This window comes from Coregonus lavaretus, assembly GCF_964263955.1.
Source record: "Coregonus lavaretus genome assembly, chromosome: 1".
NCBI lineage: Eukaryota > Metazoa > Chordata > Actinopteri > Salmoniformes > Salmonidae > Coregonus > Coregonus lavaretus.
Window position 1 is genome coordinate 13,357,331 of NC_139988.1, and position 22,254 is coordinate 13,379,584.

General features: G+C 38.5%; 1 protein-coding gene across 1 annotated transcript in view; it reads left to right on the forward strand.

The window, feature by feature from the left end:
• The window catches only part of LOC311126892 (kinesin-like protein KIF19), a gene marked incomplete at both ends in the record, with an annotated part of 86,939 nt that overhangs the window by 43,543 nt on the left and 21,142 nt on the right, over nt 1–22,254 (forward strand). Inside the window, 9 exons of the mRNA XM_084158584.1 lie at nt 1,210–1,346; nt 4,143–4,268; nt 4,564–4,758; nt 7,445–7,591; nt 8,247–8,369; nt 9,270–9,426; nt 9,821–9,995; nt 10,230–10,428; nt 10,732–11,002. Coding sequence (XP_084014710.1) covers nt 1,210–1,346; nt 4,143–4,268; nt 4,564–4,758; nt 7,445–7,591; nt 8,247–8,369; nt 9,270–9,426; nt 9,821–9,995; nt 10,230–10,428; nt 10,732–11,002 — 1,530 coding nt within the window. The remainder of the gene's footprint in view (nt 1–1,209; nt 1,347–4,142; nt 4,269–4,563; nt 4,759–7,444; nt 7,592–8,246; nt 8,370–9,269; nt 9,427–9,820; nt 9,996–10,229; nt 10,429–10,731; nt 11,003–22,254) is intronic.

The window sequence follows — 22,254 nt, forward strand, 5'->3', positions numbered from 1 at the left end:
AGTTTTCCTCTTTGTTCCTGGAGGAACATAGGGCCTGTAGTAAAGTTATCCTCTTGGTTCCTGGAGGAACATAGGGCCTGTACTAAAGTTATCCTCTTGGTTCCTGGAGGAACATAGGGCCTGTAGTAAAGTTATCCTCTTGGTTCCTGGAGGAACATAGGGCCTGTAGTAAAGTTATCCTCTTGGTTCCTGGAGGAACATAGGGCATGTAGTAAAGTTATCCTCTTGGTTCCTGGAGGAACATAGGGCCTGTAGTAAAGTTATCCTCTTTGTTCCTGGAGGAACATAGGGCCTGTAGTAAAGTTATGCTCTTGGTTCCTGGAGGAACATAGGGCCTGTAGTAAAGTTATCCTCTTTGTTCCTGGAGGAACATAGGGCCTGTAGTAAAGTTATCCTCTTGGTTCCTGGAGGAACATAGGGCCTGTAGTAAAGTTATCATCTTGGTTCCTGGAGGAACATAGGGCCTGTAGTAAAGTTATCCTCTTGGTTCCTGGAGGAACATAGGGCCTGTAGTAAAGTTATCCTCTTGGTTCCTGGAGGAAGATAGGGCCTGTAGTAAAGTTATCCTCTTGGTTCCTGGAGGAACATAGGGCCTGTACTGAAGTTATCCAATGTTGCCGGTCTTTTCACATTTGGTATACTTAGAATTTATCCTGTGAACTCTGAAGGCTTCATAATAGCCGTTTGCTTCTCCTATTAGTTGCTGTGGTTACCTGTAGTCATTCTACTGAAGGCATAGTGCTTAACCAACACATTTTACATTTACATTTTAGTCATTTAGCAGACGCTCTTATCCAGATCGACTTACAGTTAGTGAGTGCATGCATTTTCATACTGGCCCTCCGTGGGAAACAAACCCACAATCCTGGCGTTGCAAGCGCCATGCTCTACCAACTGAGCTACAATGCTGTTCAATGTTGTTCAATACTCTTCAATGCTGTTAAATACTGTTCAATGCTCTTCAATGCTGTTCAATGTTGTTCAATGTTGTTCAATGCTCTTCAATGCTGTTCAATGCTGTTCAATGTTGTTCAATACTCTTCAATGCTGTTCAATACTGTTCAATGCTTTTCAATGCTGTTGAATACTCTTCAATACTCTTCAATGCTCAAATTGTTTGGTATTGACACTATTATTGTCTTCAACGCAAACCGCAAACAGTGATGGTGCATATTGTCCCTCTCTCTGTGTGTGTGTGTGTGTGTGTAGGTTGTGGGAAGACCTACACTATGTTGGGGACTGACAGAGAACCGGGGATCTACGTACACACTCTAAATGACTTGTTCAAAGCCATCGAGGAGACCAGAGATGACATGCAGTACAACATCTCCATGTCCTACCTGGAGGTGAGAATGCATACTGTCTCTGTCTGCATCCCAGGTGGCACCCTATTCCCTATATAGTGCACTACAGTTCAAAAGTAGTACACTATATAGGGAATAGGGTGCTATTTTGGGACGCAACCTGTGTCTGCATTTGTTTCTCTTAGGAATACCCTGACGTCTAATAACACAGCCGTCAGTAGCCTACCTGTGCTATAACAAACTACCCTGTCACCTGACCCACAAGGCTTTCAGTTCAGCTAAGGTCACCAACAGTGATGTAGTCACTATATAGTATACTAACTTAGAACTGCGTTTCTCTTTATTCAACGGTTCAGGTGATAGTCATGTAGATAAAACTATGACAAGCAGGAGTTATCGTCTAACCGTTTCTGATAAGACTAAAACAATATAACCACTGACTGAGATCAATAGTGGCTGTTTTTGGTGGAAAATAGACAATGATGAGCTTGTTTGTAGAGTGGTTTCTTGCGTCTAGTTGGCTGAGAGATTATCTGTGTGGCCGTGTGATAAGATAATAAAGTTCTGATAAAAGATAACGGTCTGGCCGTGCCTGTGTGGACGTCCGATATTGACACTGATTGCTATGCTACAAACTACAAACAGAGCCATATATATATATATATATATATATATATATATATATATATATATTTATACACACACACTACCAGTCAAAAGTTTGGACACACCTTCTCATTCAAGGGTTTTTCTTTATTTTTACAATTTTTTACATTGTAGAATAATAGTGAAGACATCAAAACTATGAAATAACACATATGGAATCATGTAGTAACCAAAAAGGTGTTAAACAAATCAAAATTGCACACTTGGCATTCTCTCAACCAGTTTCATGAGGTAGTCACCTGGAATGCATTTCAATTAACAGGTCTGCCTTTACTACAAGCTATTCTACTACAAACTATTCTACAAGTTATTCTTCTACAAGCTATTTTACAAGCTATTATACAAGCTATTATACAAGCTATTATGCAAGCTATTATACAAGCTATTCTACAAGCTATTATACAAGCTATTATACAAGCTATTCTACTATTATAGACAGCTCTTTATTAAAAATAGAAAGCACGCTCAACCAGCCAAAGACATCCACCAGAGAAATATTTCTAGAGTAGAATGAGCGACAGTCAGTGTCCTTGTGTTTGGAAGAAATTAGCATTGATTACAGAATGCATAAGACAGAAATGACACAATGCCATTGATTTGAAGTTTGACACTCACGATCTTATGATTCTACTACAAGCTATTCTACAAGCTATTCTACTACAAGCTATTCTACAAGCTATTCTACTACAAGCTATTCTACAAGCTATTCTACTACAAGCTATTCTACAAGCTATTCTACTACAAGCTATTCTGCAAGCTATTCTACAAGCTATTCTGCAAGCTATTCTACTACAAGCTATTCTACTACAAGCTATTCTACTACAAGCTATTCTGCAAGCTATTCTACTACAAGCTATTCTACTACAAGCTATTCTACAAGCTATTCTACAAGCTATTGTACTACAAGCTATTCTACTACAAGCTATTCTACAAGCTATTATTCTACAAGCTATTCTGCAAGCTATTATACAAGCTATTCTGTAGAAGCTATTCTTCTACAAGCTATTCTACAATTCTTCTACAAGCTATTCTACTACAAGCTATTCTACAATTCTTCTACAAGCTATTCTACTACAAGCTATTCTACTACAAGCTATTCTACTACAAGCTATTCTACTACAAGCTATTCCACAAGTTATTCTTCTACAAGCTATTCTACAAGCTATTCTACAAGCTATTCTTCTACAAGCTATTCTACAAGCTATTCTACAAGCTATTCTTCTACAAGCTATTCTACTACAAACTTTTCAACAAGTTATTCTTCTACAAGCTATTCTACAAGCTATTCTACAAGCTATTCTTCTACAAGCTATTCTACAAGCTATTCTACAAGCTATTCTTCTACAAGCTATTCTACTACAAACTTTTCAACAATTTATTCTTCTACAAGCTATTCTACAAGCTATTCTACAAGCTATTCTTCTACAAGCTATTCTACAAGCTATTCTACAAGCTATTCTTCTACAAGCTATTCTACTACAAACTTTTCAACAAGTTATTATTCTACAAGCTATTCTACAAGCTATTCTTCTACAAGCTATTCTACAAGCTATTCTACAAGCTATTCTTCTACAAGCTATTCTACTACAAACTTTTCAACAAGTTATTCTTCTACAAGCTATTCTACAAGCTATTCTTCTACAAGCTATTCTACAAGCTATTCTACAAGCTATTATTCTACAAGCTATTCTACTGCAAACTTTTCAACAAGTTATTCTTCTACAAGCTATTCTACAAGCTATTCTTCTACAAGCTACTCTACAAGCTATTCTTCTACAAGCTATTATACAAGCTGTTATTCTACAAGCTATTCTACAAACTATTATACCAGCTATTCCACAAGCTATTCTTCTACAAGCAATTTTTCTACACACTATTCTACCATAAGCTAATCTTCTACAAGCTATTCTACAAGCTATTCTTCTACAAACTATTCTTCTGCAAGCTATTCTTCTACAAGCTATTCTAAAAACTATTATTCTACAAGCTATTCTACAAGATATTCCACAAGCTATTTTACAAGCTTAAGAATAGAAGAATTCCTTGGATATAAGAATTATTTGAATATATGAATTCCTTGAATATAACAATTACTTGGATATAACAATTACTTGGATGTTGAGCTTCTGAGATGTGATTTGGAAGCTAATGACCCATTCCCTGTGTTCCCAGATCTACAACGAGATGATCCGGGATCTTCTCAACCCATCCTCTGGGTTCCTGGACCTGAGAGAGGACTCTAAAGGAGTGATCCAGGTGGCTGGCATCACAGAGGTCTGCACTATCAATGCCCGAGAGGTGAGAGGTCACGCATGGCCACACACACTCCATGCTTTACAAGATCAAAGAGCTCGTAAGCAAGCATTTCACAGTAAAGTCTACACCTGTTGTATTCAGCGAATGTGACAAATAACATTTGATTTGATCACACACTATACATAAAACACATACATACAAACTATACATACATTATTATCTAAATATGTATATTGTATATTATGAAGCCTACATAACACATCTACGAGCACATCATATTAGAGCTACATAGACCTACATATAGCTACATAGAGCTTTATGACTGTGTTCCTGCCAGATCATGGAGCTGCTGATGAAGGGTAATAAGCAGCGTTCCCAGGAGCCCACGGCAGCCAACAAGACATCATCCCGGTCCCACGCCGTGCTGCAGGTGGCTGTCAGGCAGACGAGCCGCTGTCGAGACCTTCTACAGGAGGTCCGCTTCGCACGCCTCTTCATGATCGACCTCGCCGGCTCTGAACGAGCCTCACAGGTGCAGAACACTATGTGTGTGTGTGTGTGTGTAGGGGTGTGTGTGTAGGAGTGGGTTTATGTATAGGGATGTGTGTGTAGGAGTGTGGTGTAGGGGTGTGTGTGTAGGGGTGTGTGTGTAGGGATGTGTGTGTAGGAGTGTGGTGTAGGGGTGTGTGTGTGTGTAGGGGTGTGTGTGTAGGAGTGTGGTGTAGGGGGGGGGGGGGTGTAGGGGTGTGTGTGTAGGACTGTTGTGTAGGGGTGTGTGTGTGTGTAGGGGTGTGTGTGTAGGAGTGTGGTGTAGGGGTGTGTGTGTGTAGGGGTGTGTGCGTGCATTTGTATGTAAACATGCCTGTTTCAGTTTTTTCACCTCTTGTTATGGTCTGATACTTGTGTCCATGGCATAACATCGCAGGTTCCTTCCAGAGTAGAGCTTTGATCAAAAGTAGTGTACTATGTAGGGAATAGGGTTTATAGGACACTTTAATAAAGGCCCTTCACAGTGTAAAGAACAATACATTTTACATTCTAGACCATTTAGGGAAAGAAGGGGTTAATGTCCCTATAGTTGACCGTCTATCAGCGTCTTCTTTATGTCAGGGTTATAAACAATTACAAAATGGATGATATCGTTGAAATGGTGCTGTGACTTTACTGTGACATTTATAGCACAGTGTTATGGTGCTGGTTACTTTAGTTGAACAGATTACAGTTGGAGTGACTCCAATACTGGCAAGTGACACCCTATTCCCTATAGGGCACTACTATGGGCCAAAAAGTAGTGCGCCATATAGGAAATAGGATGCCATTTGGGACACCACAGCCAATGTCTTTTGTGAACTAGTTGGGGATGTTTGTGACACATTATATGACACAACAGAATTTACTATAAACCTTAACCACTTAATCCTCTTGGTTCCTGGAGGAACATAGGGCCTGTACTAAAGTTATCCTCTTGGTTCCTGGAGGAACATAGGGCCTGTACTAAAGTTATCCTCTTTGTTCCTGGAGGAACATAGGGCCTGTACTAAAGTTATCCTCTTGGTTCCTGGAGGAACATAGGGCCTGTACTAAAGTTATCCTCTTTGTTCCTGGAGGAACATAGGGCCTGTACTAAAGTTATCCTCTTGGTTCCTGGAGGAACATATGGCCTGTAGTAAAGTTATCCTCTTGGTTCCTGGAGGAACATAGGGCCTGTAGTGAAGTGATCCTCTTGGTTCCTGGAGGAACATAGGGCCTGTAGTAAAGTTATCCTCTTGGTTCCTGGAGGAACATAGGGGCTGTAGTAAAGTTATCCTCTTTGTTCCTGGAGGAACATAGGGCCTGTAGTAAAGTTATCCTCTTTGTTCCTGGAGGAACATAGGGCCTGTAGTAAAGTTATCCTCTTGGTTCCTGGAGGAACATATGGCCTGTAGTAAAGTTATCCTCTTTGATCCTGGAGGAACATAGGGCCTGTAGTAAAGTTATCCTCTTGGTTCCTGGAGGAACATAGGGCCTGTAGTAAAGTTATCCTCTTGGTTCCTGGAGGAACATAGGGCCTGTAGTAAAGTGATCCTCTTGGTTCCTGGAGGAACATAGGGCCTGTACTGAAGTTATCCAATGTTGCCGGTCTTTTCACATTTGGTATACTTTGAATTTATCCTGTGAACTCTGAAGGCTTCATAATAGCCGTTTGCTTCTCCTATTAGTTGCTGTGGTTACCTGTAGTCATTCTACTGAAGGCATAGTGTTTAACCAACACATTTTACATTTACATTTTAGTCATTTAGCAGATGCTCTTATCCAGATCGACTTACAGTTAGTGAGTGCATACATTTTCATACTGGCCCTCCGTGGGAAACAAACCCACAACCCTGGCGTTGCAAGCGCCATGATCTACCAACTGAGCTACAGGGGACACAGACATTGACATGTCATTCATGATGAATGTTGTTAGATTAGCATCCATATTAAACCAGCCAGACCTCATATACACCATGGTATGCGTCCCAAATGGCACCCAATTTCCCATAGGGCTAGGTCAAAAGTAGTGTACTATACAGGGAATATGGTGCCATTTGGGACGTACCCATGAGAAAAACATACAATCATGCCTGAATGGAGAGAACACTTATTTACCATGGAAACTTTTAGAAAGGTTAACCAGCTAGGCTGTTCTATGGATGTATACCATAGCCTATAGGCCACCAGTCTCTTTAGATGGAAGAGAACAGAGGGGGTTCCACTACCTCTTTTGAGGGGATGTTTTCTGTCTGTGAGATGTGTTTTGGTCCAAAAGACTGGTAACACTTTCTATAAAGTACATATGTAATAACGTCCTTTATAATGCATTATAATACACGTATGATGTGTTATGACACTGACAGCGTCCATAGTTACTCATAAGTGGTTATACAATTTGTTTTAAAGTTGTGACTCTTCCAATGTAACTGCAGACAGAGGAAAGAAAAGGAAGGTTAGAGCCCCCTCTGCTAGTTAACATTGGCAGTATCTGTCCTGGGCTGGAACTCAGCGAACCTAGACAATGTCTGTGTGTTCAACATGGACTACATTGCAGACAGACTTACTGACCTACAGATCACCTTGCATCCTAAATAACCACTCTTTATCAATTGTTGATCAGTCAGTCTGCTCAGTAGTTGATCAGCAAAATGTATGCTCTGGAACATGACCCCAGATAGTAAACCTGCTCCCTCTCTCTCTCCCAGACACAGAACAGAGGTCAGAGGTTAAAAGAAGGGGCCCACATCAACCGCTCCCTCCTGGCTCTGGGTAACTGCATCAACGCCCTGAGTGAGAAACATGGTAACAAATATGTCAACTACAGGGACAGCAAGCTGACGCGCCTGCTGAAGGTACAGTACGGTAACCCGTCTAAGACAAACTGTCCTGACTGGCCACATGTGCTTTATGAATACAATACAATACAATACAATACACTACACTACGCTACACTACACTACAAAACCATACTATACTGTACCATACCACACCATACTACACTATACCCCACCATACTACACCACACCATACCACACCATACCATACCACATCATACTACACTATACCACACCATACCACACCATACCACACCACACCACACGATACCACACAACATTCATCATGTGGTCCTCTGTAGCTCAATTGGTAGAGCATGGCACTTGTAACGCCAGGGTAGTGGGTTCAATCCCCGGGACCACCCATACGTAAAAATGTATGCACACATGACTGTAAGTCGCTTTGGATAAAAGCGTCTGCTAAATGGCATATTATTATTATCATGAATGACCACACCATACCACACAATTCCACACAACATTCATCATGAATGCACCATACGACACCATACCATACCAAACATACCATACCACACCACACTATATTGCACCACACCATACCATACAATACAGTACAATTCAACTTTTTGCTGCCTTTTTGCATAATTCAGAAGGATTATTTGCATTCCACTTGCATTCATTCACTTCCTGTTCTGATGTGTTTGATTGACAGGACTCGTTGGGAGGCAATAGTCGCACGGTGATGATAGCCCACATTAGCCCCGCCTCCCTGGCCTTCGAGGAGTCGCGCAACACGCTGAGCTACGCCGACCGTGCCAAAAGTATCCGCACGCGGGTGAGTAAAACACAACACAACATTTCCAGAGTACCGCAGCAGTCTAAGGCACTGATCAGTGCTAGAGGCATCACTACAGATCCGGGTTCGATCCCGGGCTGTGTCGCACAAATGGCCCAGCGTCGTCTGGTTTGGCGAGGGTTTGGCCTGCTGGGATGTCCTTGTCCCATCACGCTCTAGCGACTCCTGTGGCGGGCCGGGCGCATGCACGATGACACGGTCGCCAGTTGTACAGTGTTTCCTCCGACACATTGGTGCGACTGGCTTCCGGGTTAAGCAAGCAGTGTGTCTAAGAAGCAGTGCGGCTTGGCAGGGCCATGTTTCGGAGGACACATGGCTCTCGACCTTCGCCTCTCCCGAGTCGGTAGGGGAGTTGCAGCGATGGGACAAGACTGTGACTACCTATTGGATATCATGAAATTGGAGAGAAAAAATAAAAAATAATCCCTCCTTCGCTGAGGTGTGAGACAACCAAGGTGTGATACAACCGAGGTGTGAGACTACTGAGGTGTGAGACAACTGAGGTGTGAGACAACCGAGGTGTGAGACAACCGAGGTGTGGGACAACCGAGGTGTGGGACAACCGAGGTGTGGGACAACTGAGGTGTGGGACAACCGAGATGTTTCTCACATCTTTGAATTTTCAAATCAATCAATCAACCAATCAAATGTAATTTAAAAAGCCCTTTTTACATAAACAGAGTTATTACAAAGTGTTTTACAGTAACCCAGCCTAGACCTCCAAGATCAAGTTAAAGATTCCTTTAGCTCTGCAGTATAACAGTTAAAACAACGCTGTCAATATTAAGCTTAATAGTTTGTCAGTTGGGTTCCTCCATGCTGAACGTGTTCTACCACATCATGTTATTATAGTGTTATAAGACAGTTCTCTTTCTCCAGGTGAAGAGGAACCTGCTGAATGTGTCCTACCACATCGCTCAGTATACCAACATCATCTCTGACCTGCGCAGCGAGATTCAGCGGCTCAAGAAGAAGATCGCCAATCAGGCTGGACGTCAGCTCAACTCTGACCGAGCTGACATCCGCCATGTCCAGGGTAATGACCTTACCTTGACCTCTCTGATAGCTCCTTCACAATGTGTGTGTGTGTGTGTGTGTGTGTGTGTCTCTGTGTGTCTGTGTGTCTGTGTGTGTGTGTGTGTGTCTGTGTTTGTGTGTGTGTGTGTGTATCTGTCTGTGTCTCTGTGTGTCTGTGTCTGTGTCTGTGTGTGTATCTGTGTGTGTCTGTGTGTGTGTCTGTGTATCTGTGTGTGTGTGTGTGTGTCTGTGTATCTGTGTGTGTCTGTGTGTGTCTGTGTGTGTGTGTGTGTGTGTCTGTCTGTGTATCTGTCTGTGTGTGTGTGTGTGTGTGTGTGTGTGTGTGTGTGTGTATGTGTGTATGTGTGCCTCCAACAGACATGAACTCTCCTCCTCTCCTTCCACCAATATAGTGGAGGTGCAGGCCCACAGCACACAGGCGAGCCGGGCAGAGATGGACCAGCTGAGAGAGCAGCTCCTAGAGGCCTTCAGGAGCCAGATGGAGCTCAGGAGGAGCCTGATGGAGCTGGACAACAACAACATGGAGATCCAGATGGACGCCTCCAAACACCTGCTCACCATCGCAGAGTATGTGTCTTAGGACTGTCCCAAATAGCACCCTATTCCCTATATAGTGCACTACGTTTGACCAGGGCCCTTAGGGCTCTATATAGGCAATAGGGTGCCATTAGACCTACAATAATCTCATAGCACTCCCTTTACACCTACAGTCTCTAGCTGTAGTTGTTAAATGACTGTGATAATTAACAGGAATATCTAAACAGCTGCTCACCATTGCGTGCATTGTTGTTCGTCCTGTAGTTGGGAGCAGGAGCGGAGTCATCGTCGCAGGAAGTGGCGAGCGGAGAGGAGGAAAGAGAGCTTCAGTAAGGAGGAGAGTGAGAAGGACTCTTACTGCCCTGAGTCTCCCCCAGACAGCACTGAGACGCAGGAAGTAGCCATGGCCAGAGAGAACTTGGTCACTCTCATAGCTGAACAGAACAAGATACGCAAACAGAAGGTAGGTTACTGTAGTCCCCTGCTCTCACCTCTAGGGGGAGCTACATAACCACACATCTTAGGCTACCTAGCTTAAACTAGGCATTGATAGCCTTGTAAACTACACAGTTGTACAGTACTGGGGTGGCTGGTGGTAGGAGATATTGGAGATCAGACTCATTGTCATGGCTGGATTGGACTGAATGGAACGGTACCAAGCACATGGTTTCCATTTGTATAGTATGCCAACGTGTAGCATGATGAGAACCTACTATGTGAGGATTTCCATTGAACCCTGCCTGCTGTTTGTCCTCCTGTCCTGTAGGCGTTGCTGGAGCGCTGCTTCATGGAGCTGCGGGAGCGGGCCAGGCGCCTGGAGGAGCTGCTCCCTCACAGGGTGAGCTCAGAGGAGCAGAGGGAGGTGCTGGGCCTCCTCTGTAAGGTCCACGAGCTGGAGATCGAGAACGCCGAGATGCAGTCCCACGCCCTCCTCAAAGACAACATGATCCGGCAGAAGAACTTTGTGGTGCAGCGCTTCGAGCAGCACCGCCACCTCTGTGACGAGCTCATCCAGCAGCAGAGACGGTTCATTGAAGGTGTGACCAAACACTACTTTCTTTTTATACTACACTAGCTATAGACTTCAGACTTGATTGAAAATGTAATAATTCAATATTGTGTATGTAGGTGTTGTAATGTATGTTTAGTGTTGTATTATGACAACTATTCTAACATGGTTGGTGTTGTGTTGTAGTGTAAATAGTAATCTAACCTGTGTTGTGTTGTAGTGTGAATAGTATTCTAACCTGTGTTGTAGTCTGAATAGTATTCTAACCTGTGTTGTGTCATAGTGTGAATAGTATTCTAACCTGTGTTGTGTTGAAGTGTGAATAGTATTCTAACCTGTTGTGTTGTAGTGTGAATAGTATTCTAACATGTTGTGTTGTAGTGTGAATAGTATTATAACCTGTGTTGTGTTGTAGTGTGAATAGTATTCTAACCTGTGCTGTGTTGTAGTGTGAATAGTATTCTAACATGTGTTGTGTTGTAGTGTGAATAGTATTCTAACCTGTGTTGTGTTGTATTGTGAATATTATTCTAATCTGTGTTGTAGTGTGAATAGTATTCTAACCTGTGTTGTGTTGTAGTGTGAATAGTATTCTAACCTGTGTTGTAGTGTGAATAGTATTCTAACATGTTGTGTTGTAGCGTGAATAGTATTCTAACCTGTGTTGTGTTGTAGTGTGAATAGTATTCTAACCTGTGTTGTGGTGTAGTGTGAATCGTATTCTAACCTGTATTGTGTTGTAGTTTGAATAGTATTCTAACCTGTGTTGTGTTGTAGTGTGAATAGTATTCTAGTCTGTATTGTGTTGTAGTGTGAATAGTATTCTAACCCGTGTTGTGTTGTAGTGTAAATAGTATTCTAATCTGTATTGTGTTGTGTTGTAGTGTGAATAGTATTCTAACATGTTGTGTTGTAGTGTGAATAGTATTCTAACCTGTGTTGTGTTGTAGTGTGAATAGTATTCTAACCTGTGTTGTGTTGTAGTGTGAATAGTATTCTAACCTGTGCAGTGTTGCAGTGTGAATAGTATTCTAACCTGTGTTGTGTTGTAGTGTGAATAGTATTCTAACCTGTGTTTTAGTGGAATAGTATTCTAACCTGTGTTGTGTTGTAGTGTGAATAGTATTTTAACCTGTGTTGTGTTGTACAGTGAATAGTATTCTAACCTGTGTTGTGTTGTAGTGTGAATAGTATTCTAATCTGTGTTGTGTTGTAGTGTGAATAGTATTCTAATCTGTGTTGTGTTGTAGAGTGAATAGTATTCTAATCTGTGTTGTGTTGTGGAGTGAATAGTATTCTAACCTGTGTTGTGTTGTAGTGTGAATAGTATTCTAACCTGTGTTGTGTTGGAGTTTGAATAGTATTCTAACCTGTGTTGTGTTGTAGTGTGAATAGTATTCTAACCTGTGTTTTAGTGGAATAGTATTCTAACCCGTGTTGTGTTGTAGTGTGAATGGTATTTTAACCTGTGTTGTGTTGTAGTGTGAATAGTATTCTAACCTGTGTTGTAGTGTGAATAGTATCTAATCTGTGTTGTGTTGTAGAGTGAATAGTATTCTAACCTGTGTTGTGTTGTAGTGTGAATAGTATTCTAACCTGTGTTGTTTTGTAGTGTGAATAGTATTCTAACCTGTGTTGTGTTGGAATGTGAATAGTATTCTAACCTGTGTTGTGTTGGAGTGTGAATAGTATTCTAATCTGTGTTGTAGTGTGAATAGTATTCTAACCTGTGTTTTAGTGGAATAGTGTTCTAACCTGTGTTGGGTTGTAGTGTGAATAGTATTCTAACCTGTGTTGTTGTAGTGTGAATAGTATTCTAACCTGTGTTGTAGTGTGAATAGTATTCTAACCTGTGTTGTGTTGTAGTGTGAATAGTATTCTAACCTGTGTTGTGTTGTAGTGTGAATAGTATTCTAACCTGTGTTGTGTTGTAGTGTGAATAGTATTCTAGTCTGTATTGTGTTGTAGTGTGAATAGTATTCTAACCTGTGTTGTTGTAGTGTGAATAGTATTATAACCTGTGTTGTAGTGTGAATAGTATTCTAACCTGTGTTGTTGTAGTTTGAATAGTATTCTAATCTGTGTTGTAGTGTGAATAGTATTCTAACCTGTGTTGTGTTGTAGTGTGAATAGTATTCTAATCTGTGTTGCGTTGTAGTGTGAATAGTATTCTAACCTGTGTTGTAGTGTGAATAGTATTCAAATCTGTGTTGTAGTGTGAATAGTATTATAACCTGTGTTGTGTTGTAGTGTGAATAGTATTCTAACCTGTGTTGTGTTGTAGTGTGAATAGTATTCTAATCTGTGTTGTGTTGTAGAGTGAATAGTATTCTAATCTGTGTTGTGTTGTGGAGTGAATAGTATTCTAACCTGTGTTGTGTTGTAGTGTGAATAGTATTCTAACCTGTGTTGTGTTGGAGTTTAAATATTATTCTAACCTGTGTTGTGTTGGAGTGTGAATAGTATTATAATCTGTGTTGTAGTGTGAATAGTATTCTAACCTGTGTTGTAGTGTGAATAGTATTCTAACCTGTGTTGTGTTGTAGTGTGAATAGTATTCTAACCTGTGTTGTGTTGTACTGTGAATATTATTCTAACCTGTGTTGTGTTGTAGTGTGAATAGTATTCTAGTCTGTATTGTGTTGTAGTGTGAATAGTATTCTAACCTGTGTTGTTGTAGTGTGAATAGTATTATAACCTGTGTTGTAGTGTGAATAGTATTCAAATCTGTGTTGTAGTGTGAATAGTATTATAACCTGTGTTGTGTTGTAGTGTGAATAGTATTCTAACCTGTGTTGTAGTGTGAATAGTACTCTAATCTGTTTTGTGTTGTAGTGTGAATAGTATTCTAATCTGTGTTGTGTTGTAGAGTGAATAGTATTCTAATCTGTGTTGTGTTGTGGAGTGAATAGTATTCTAACCTGTGTTGTGTTGTAGTGTGAATAGTATTCTAACCTGTGTTGTGTTGGAGTGTGAATAGTACTCTAATCTGTGTTGTGTTGTAGTGTGAATAGAATTCTAATCTGTGTTGTGTTGTAGAGTGAATAGTATTCTCATCTGTGTTGTGTTGTGGAGTGAATAGTATTCTAACCTGTGTTGTGTTGTAGTGTGAATAGTATTCTAACCTGTGTTGTGTTGGAGTGTGAATAGTACTATAATCTGTGTTGTGTTGTAGTGTGAATAGTATTCTAATCTGTGTTGTGTTGTAGAGTGAATAGTATTATAATCTGTGTTGTGTTGTGGAGTGAATAGTATTCTAACCTGTGTTGTTGTAGTTTGAAGAGTATTCTAATCTGTGTTGTAGTGTGAATAGTATTCTAACCTGTGTTGTGTTGTAGTGTGAATAGTACTCTAATCTGTGTTGTGTTGTAGTGTGAATAGTATTCTAATCTGTGTTGTGTTGTAGAGTGAATAGTATTCTAATCTGTGTTGTGTTGTGGAGTGAATAGTATTCTAACCTGTGTTGTGTTGTAGTGTGAATAGTATTCTAACCTGTGTTGTGTTGGAGTTTAAATATTATTCTAACCTGTGTTGTGTTGGAGTGTGAATAGTATTATAATCTGTGTTGTAGTGTGAATAGTATTCTAACCTGTGTTTTAGTGGAATAGTATTCTAACCTGTGTTGGGTTGTAATGTGAATAGTATTCTAACCTGTGTTGTTGATGTGTGAATAGTATTCTAACCTGTGTTGTAGTGTGAATAGTATTCTAACCTGTGTTGTGTTGTAGTGTGAATAGTATTCTAACCTGTGTTGTGTTGTAGTGTGAATAGTATTCTAGTCTGTATTGCGTTGTAGTGTGAATAGTATTCTAACCTGTGTTGTTGTAGTGTGAATAGTATTCTAACCTGTGTTGTGTTGTAGTGTGAATAGTATTCTAATCTGTGTTGCGTTGTAGTGTGAATAGTATTCTAACCTGTGTTGTAGTGTGAATAGTATTCAAATCTGTGTTGTAGTGTGAATAGTATTATAACCTGTGTTGTGTTGTAGTGTGAATAGTATTCTAACCTGTGTTGTGTTGTAGTGTGAATAATACTCTAATTTGTGTTGTGTTGTAGTGTGAATAGTATTCTAATCTGTGTTGTGTTGTGGAGTGAATAGTATTCTAACCTGTGTTGTGTTGTAGTGTGAATAGTATTCTAACCTGTTTTGTGTTGGAGTTTGAATAGTATTCTAACCTGTGTTGTGTTGGAGTGTGAATAGTATTCTAATCTGTGTTGTAGTGTGAATAGTATTCGAACCTGTGTTTTAGTGTAATAGTATTCTAACCTGTGTTGTGTTGTAGTGTGAATAGTATTCTAACCTGTGTTGTAGTGTGAATAGTATTCAAATCTGTGTTGTAGTGTGAATAGTATTCTAACCTGTGTTGTGTTGTAGTTTGAATAGTATTCTAACCTGTGTTGTGTTGTAGTGTGAATAGTATTCTAACCTGTGTTGTAGTGTGAATAGTATTCTAACCTGTGTTGTTGTAGTGTGAATATTATTCTATCCTGTGTTGTAGTGTGAATAGTATTCTAACCTGTGCTGTGTTGTGGTGTGAATAGTTTTCTAATCTGTGTTGTGTTGTAGTGTGAATAGTATTCTAACCTGTGTTGTGTTGGAGTTTGAATAGTATTCTAACCTGTGTTGTGTTGGAGTGTGAATAGTATTATAATCTGTGTTGTAGTGTGAATAGTATTCTAACCTGTGTTTTAGTGGAAAAGTATTCTAACCTGTGTTGTGTTGTAGTGTGAATAGTATTCTAATCTGTGTTGTAGTGTGAATAATATTCTAACCTGTGTTTTAGTGGAATAGTATTCTAACATGTGTTGTGTTGTAGTGTGAATAGTATTCTAACCTGTGTTGTGTTGTAGTGTGAATAGTATTCTAACCTGTGTTGTTTTGTAGTGTGAAAAGTATTCTAACCTGTGTTGTGTTGGAGTGTGAATAGTATTCTAACCTGTGTTGTGTTGGAGTGTGAATAGTATTCTAACCTGTGTTTTAGTGGAATAGTATTCTAACCTGTGTTGGGTTGTAGTGTGAATAGTATTCTAACCTGTGTTGTTGTAGTGTGAATAGTATTTTAACCTGTGTTGTAGTGTGAATAGTATTCTAACCTGTGTTTTGTTGTAGTGTGAATAGTATTCTAACCTGTGTTGTGTTGTAGTGTGAATAGTATTCTATCCTGTGTTGTGTTGTAGTGTGAATAGTATTCTCGTCTGTATTGCGTTGTAGTGTGAATAGTATTCTAACCTGTGTTGTTGTAGTGTGAATAGTATTATAACCTGTGTTGTAGTGTGAATAGTATTCTAACCTGTGTTGTGTTGTAGTGTGATTAGTATTCTAGTCTGTATTGCGTTGTAGTGTGAATAGTATTCTAACCTGTGTTGTTGTAGTTTGAATAGTATTCTAATCTGTGTTGTAGTGTGAATAGTATTCTAACCTGTGTTGTGTTGTAGTGTGAATAGTATTCTAATCTGTGTTGCATTGTAGTGTGAATAGTATTCTAACCTGTGTTGTAGTGTGAATAGTATTCAAATCTGTGTTGTAGTGTGAATAGTATTATAACCTGTGTTGTGTTGTAGTGTGAATAGTATTCTAACCTGTGTTGTAGTGTGAATAGTACTCTAATCTGTTTTGTGTTGTAGTGTGAATAGTATTCTAATCTGTGTTGTGTTGTAGAGTGAATAGTATTCTAATCTGTGTTGTGTTGTGGAGTGAATAGTATTCTAACCTGTGTTGTGTTGTAGTGTGAATAGTATTCTAACCTGTGTTGTGTTGGAGTGTGAATAGTACTCTAATCTGTGTTGTGTTGTAGTGTGAATATAATTCTAATCTGTGTTGTGTTGTAGAGTGAATAGTATTCTCATCTGTGTTGTGTTGTGGAGTGAATAGTATTCTAACCTGTGTTGTGTTGTAGTGTGAATAGTATTCTAACCTGTGTTGTGTTGGAGTGTGAATAGTACTATAATCTGTGTTGTGTTGTAGTGTGAATAGTATTCTAATCTGTGTTGTGTTGTAGAGTGAATAGTATTATAATCTGTGTTGTGTTGTGGAGTGAATAGTATTCTAACCTGTGTTGTTGTAGTTTGAAGAGTATTCTAATCTGTGTTGTAGTGTGAATAGTATTCTAACCTGTGTTGTGTTGTAGTGTGAATAGTATTCTAGTCTGTATTGCGTTTTAGTGTGAATAGTATTCTAACCTGTGTTGTTGTAGTGTGAATAGTATTCTAACCTGTGTTGTGTTGTAGTGTGAATAGTATTCTAATCTGTGTTGCGTTGTAGTGTGAATAGTATTCTAACCTGTGTTGTAGTGTGAATAGTATTCAAATCTGTGTTGTAGTGTGAATAGTATTATAACCTGTGTTGTGTTGTAGTGTGAATAGTATTCTAACCTGTGTTGTGTTGTAGTGTGAATAATACTCTAATTTGTGTTGTGTTGTAGTGTGAATAGTATTCTAATCTGTGTTGTGTTGTGGAGTGAATAGTATTCTAACCTGTGTTGTGTTGTAGTGTGAATAGTATTCTAACCTGTTTTGTGTTGGAGTTTGAATAGTATTCTAACCTGTGTTGTGTTGGAGTGTGAATAGTATTCTAATCTGTGTTGTAGTGTGAATAGTATTCGAACCTGTGTTTTAGTGTAATAGTATTCTAACCTGTGTTGTGTTGTAGTGTGAATAGTATTCTAACCTGTGTTGTAGTGTGAATAGTATTCAAATCTGTGTTGTAGTGTGAATAGTATTCTAACCTGTGTTGTGTTGTAGTTTGAATAGTATTCTAACCTGTGTTGTGTTGTAGTGTGAATAGTATTCTAACCTGTGTTGTAGTGTGAATAGTATTCTAACCTGTGTTGTTGTAGTGTGAATATTATTCTATCCTGTGTTGTAGTGTGAATAGTATTCTAACCTGTGCTGTGTTGTGGTGTGAATAGTTTTCTAATCTGTGTTGTGTTGTAGTGTGAATAGTATTCTAACCTGTGTTGTGTTGGAGTTTGAATAGTATTCTAACCTGTGTTGTGTTGGAGTGTGAATAGTATTATAATCTGTGTTGTAGTGTGAATAGTATTCTAACCTGTGTTTTAGTGGAATAGTATTCTAACCTGTGTTGTGTTGTAGTGTGAATAGTATTCTAATCTGTGTTGTAGTGTGAATAATATTCTAACCTGTGTTTTAGTGGAATAGTATTCTAACATGTGTTGTGTTGTAGAGTGAATAGTATTCTAACCTGTGTTGTGTTGTAGTGTGAATAGTATTCTAACCTGTGTTGTTTTGTAGTGTGAAAAGTATTCTAACCTGTGTTGTGTTGGAGTGTGAATAGTATTCTAACCTGTGTTGTGTTGGAGTGTGAATAGTATTCTAATCTGTGTTGTAGTGTGAATAGTATTCTAACCTGTGTTTTAGTGGAATAGTATTCTAACCTGTGTTGGGTTGTAGTGTGAATAGTATTCTAACCTGTGTTGTTGTAGTGTGAATAGTATTTTAACCTGTGTTGTAGTGTGAATAGTATTCTAACCTGTGTTTTGTTGTAGTGTGAATAGTATTCTAACCTGTGTTGTGTTGTAGTGTGAATAGTATTCTATCCTGTGTTGTGTTGTAGTGTGAATAGTATTCTCGTCTGTATTGCGTTGTAGTGTGAATAGTATTCTAACCTGTGTTGTTGTAGTGTGAATAGTATTATAACCTGTGTTGTAGTGTGAATAGTATTCTAACCTGTGTTGTGTTGTAGTGTGAATAGTATTCTAGTCTGTATTGCGTTGTAGTGTGAATAGTATTCTAACCTGTGTTGTTGTAGTTTGAATAGTATTCTAATCTGTGTTGTAGTGTGAATAGTATTCTAACCTCTGTTGTGTTGTAGTGTGAATAGTATTCTAATCTGTGTTGCGTTTTAGTGTGAATAGTATTCTAACCTGTGTTGTAGTGTGAATAGTATTCAAATCTGTGTTGTAGTGTGAATAGTATTCTAACCTGTGTTGTGTTGTAGTGTGAATAGTATTCTAACCTGTGTTGTGTAGTAGTGTGAATAGTACTCTAATTTGTGTTGTGTTGTAGTGTGAATAGTATTCTAATCTGTGTTGTGTTGTAGAGTGAATAGTATTCTAATCTGTGTTGTGTTGTGGAGTGAATAGTATTCTAACCTGTGTTGTGTTGTAGTGTGAATAGTATTCTAACCTGTTTTGTGTTGGAGTTTGAATAGTATTCTAACCTGTGTTGTGTTGGAGTGTGAATAGTTTTCTAATCTGTGTTGTAGTGTGAATAGTATTCTAACCTGTGTTTTAGTGGAATAGTATTCTAACCTGTGTTGTGTTGTAGTGTGAATAGTATTCTAACCTGTGTTGTAGTGTGAATAGTATTCAAATCTGTGTTGTAGTGTGAATAGTATTCTAACCTGTGTTGTGTTGTAGTTTGAATATTATTCTAACCTGTGTTGTGTTGTAGTGTGAATAGTATTCTAACCTGTGTTGTAGTGTGAATAGTATTCTAACCTGTGTTGTTGTAGTGTGAATATTATTCTATCCTGTGTTGTAGTGTGAATAGTATTCTAACCTGTGCTGTGTTGTGGTGTGAATAGTTTTCTAATCTGTGTTGTGTTGTAGTGTGAATAGTATTCTAATCTGTGTTGTGTTGTAGTGTGAATAGTATTATAACCTGTGTTGTGTTGTAGTGTGAATAGTATTCTAACCTGTGTTGTGTTGTAGTGTGAATAGTATTCAAATATGTGTTGTGTTTTAGAATGAATAGTATTCTAGTGTGTATTGTGTTGTAGTGTGAATAGTATTCTAACCTGTGTTGTTGTAGTGTGAATAGTATTCAAACTGTGTTGTAGTGTGAATAGTATTCTAACATGTGTTGTGTTGTAGTGTGAATAGTATTCTAGTCTGTATTGTGTTGTAGTGTGAATAGTATTCTAACCTGTGTTGTGTTGGAGTGTGAATAGTATTCTAATCTGTGTTGTAGTGTGAATAGTATTCTAACCTGTGTTTTAGTGGAATAGTATTCTAACCTGTGTTGTGTTGTAGTGTGAATAATATTCTAACCTGTGTTGTGTTGTAGTGTGAATAGTATTCTAGTCTGTATTGTGTTGTAGTGTGAATAGTATTCTAACCTGTGTTGTTGTAGTGTGAATAGTATTCTAATATGTGTTGTATTGTGAATAGTATTCTAACCTGTGTTGTGTTAGAGTGTGAATAGTATTCTAACCTGTGTTGTGTTGGAGTGTGAATAGTATTCTAATCTGTATTGTAGTGTGAATAGTATTCTAACCTGTGTTTTAGTGGAATATTATTCTAACCTGTGTTGTGTTGTAGTGTGAATAGTATTCTAATCTGTGTTGTGTTGTAGTGTGAATAGTATTCTAATATGTGTTGTGTTGTGGAGTGAATAGTATTCTAACCTGTGTTGGGTTGTAGTGTGAATAGTATTCTAACCTGTGTTGTTGATGTGTGAATAGTATTCTAACCTGTGTTGTAGTGTGAATAGTATTCTAACCTGAGTTGTGTTGTAGTGTGAATAGTATTCTAACCTGTGTTGTGTTGTAGTGTGAATAGTATTCTAGTCTGTATTGCGTTGTAGTGTGAATAGTATTCTAACCTGTGTTGTTGTAGTGTGAATAGTATTCTAACCTGTGTTGTGTTGTAGTGTGAATAGTATTCTAATCTGTGTTGCGTTGTAGTGTGAATAGTATTCTAACCTGTGTTGTAGTGTGAATAGTATTCAAATCTGTGTTGTAGTGTGAATAGTATTATAACCTGTGTTGTGTTGTAGTGTGAATAGTATTCTAACCTGTGTTGTGTTGTAGTGTGAATAATACTCTAATTTGTGTTGTGTTGTAGTGTGAATAGTATTCTAATCTGTGTTGTGTTGTGGAGTGAATAGTATTCTAACCTGTGTTGTGTTGTAGTGTGAATAGTATTCTAACCTGTTTTGTGTTGGAGTTTGAATAGTATTCTAACCTGTGTTGTGTTGGAGTGTGAATAGTATTCTAATCTGTGTTGTAGTGTGAATAGTATTCGAACCTGTGTTTTAGTGTAATAGTATTCTAACCTGTGTTGTGTTGTAGTGTGAATAGTATTCTAACCTGTGTTGTAGTGTGAATAGTATTCAAATCTGTGTTGTAGTGTGAATAGTATTCTAACCTGTGTTGTGTTGTAGTTTGAATAGTATTCTGACCTGTGTTGTGTTGTAGTGTGAATAGTATTCTAACCTGTGTTGTAGTGTGAATAGTATTCTAACCTGTGTTGTTGTAGTGTGAATATTATTCTATCCTGTGTTGTAGTGTGAATAGTATTCTAACCTGTGCTGTGTTGTTGTGTGAATAGTTTTCTAATCTGTGTTGTGTTGTAGTGTGAATAGTATTCTAACCTGTGTTGTGTTGGAGTTTGAATAGTATTCTAACCTGTGTTGTGTTGGAGTGTGAATAGTATTATAATCTGTGTTGTAGTGTGAATAGTATTCTAACCTGTGTTTTAGTGGAATAGTATTCTAACCTCTGTTGTGTTGTAGTGTGAATAGTATTCTAATCTGTGTTGTAGTGTGAATAATATTCTAACCTGTGTTTTAGTGGAATAGTATTCTAACATGTGTTGTGTTGTAGAGTGAATAGTATTCTAACCTGTGTTGTGTTGTAGTGTGAATAGTATTCTAACCTGTGTTGTTTTGTAGTGTGAAAAGTATTCTAACCTGTGTTGTGTTGGAGTGTGAATAGTATTCTAACCTGTGTTGTGTTGGAGTGTGAATAGTATTCTAACCTGTGTTTTAGTGGAATAGTATTCTAACCTGTGTTGGGTTGTAGTGTGAATAGTATTCTAACCTGTGTTGTTGTAGTGTGAATAGTATTTTAACCTGTGTTGTAGTGTGAATAGTATTCTAACCTGTGTTTTGTTGTAGTGTGAATAGTATTCTAACCTGTGTTGTGTTGTAGTGTGAATAGTATTCTATCCTGTGTTGTGTTGTAGTGTGAATAGTATTCTCGTCTGTATTGCGTTGTAGTGTGAATAGTATTCTAACCTGTGTTGTTGTAGTGTGAATAGTATTATAACCTGTGTTGTAGTGTGAATAGTATTCTAACCTGTGTTGTGTTGTAGTGTGAATAGTATTCTAGTCTGTATTGCGTTGTAGTGTGAATAGTATTCTAACCTGTGTTGTTGTAGTTTGAATAGTATTCTAATCTGTGTTGTAGTGTGAATAGTATTCTAACCTGTGTTGTGTTGTAGTGTGAATAGTATTCTAATCTGTGTTGCGTTTTAGTGTGAATAGTATTCTAACCTGTGTTGTAGTGTGAATAGTATTCAAATCTGTGTTGTAGTG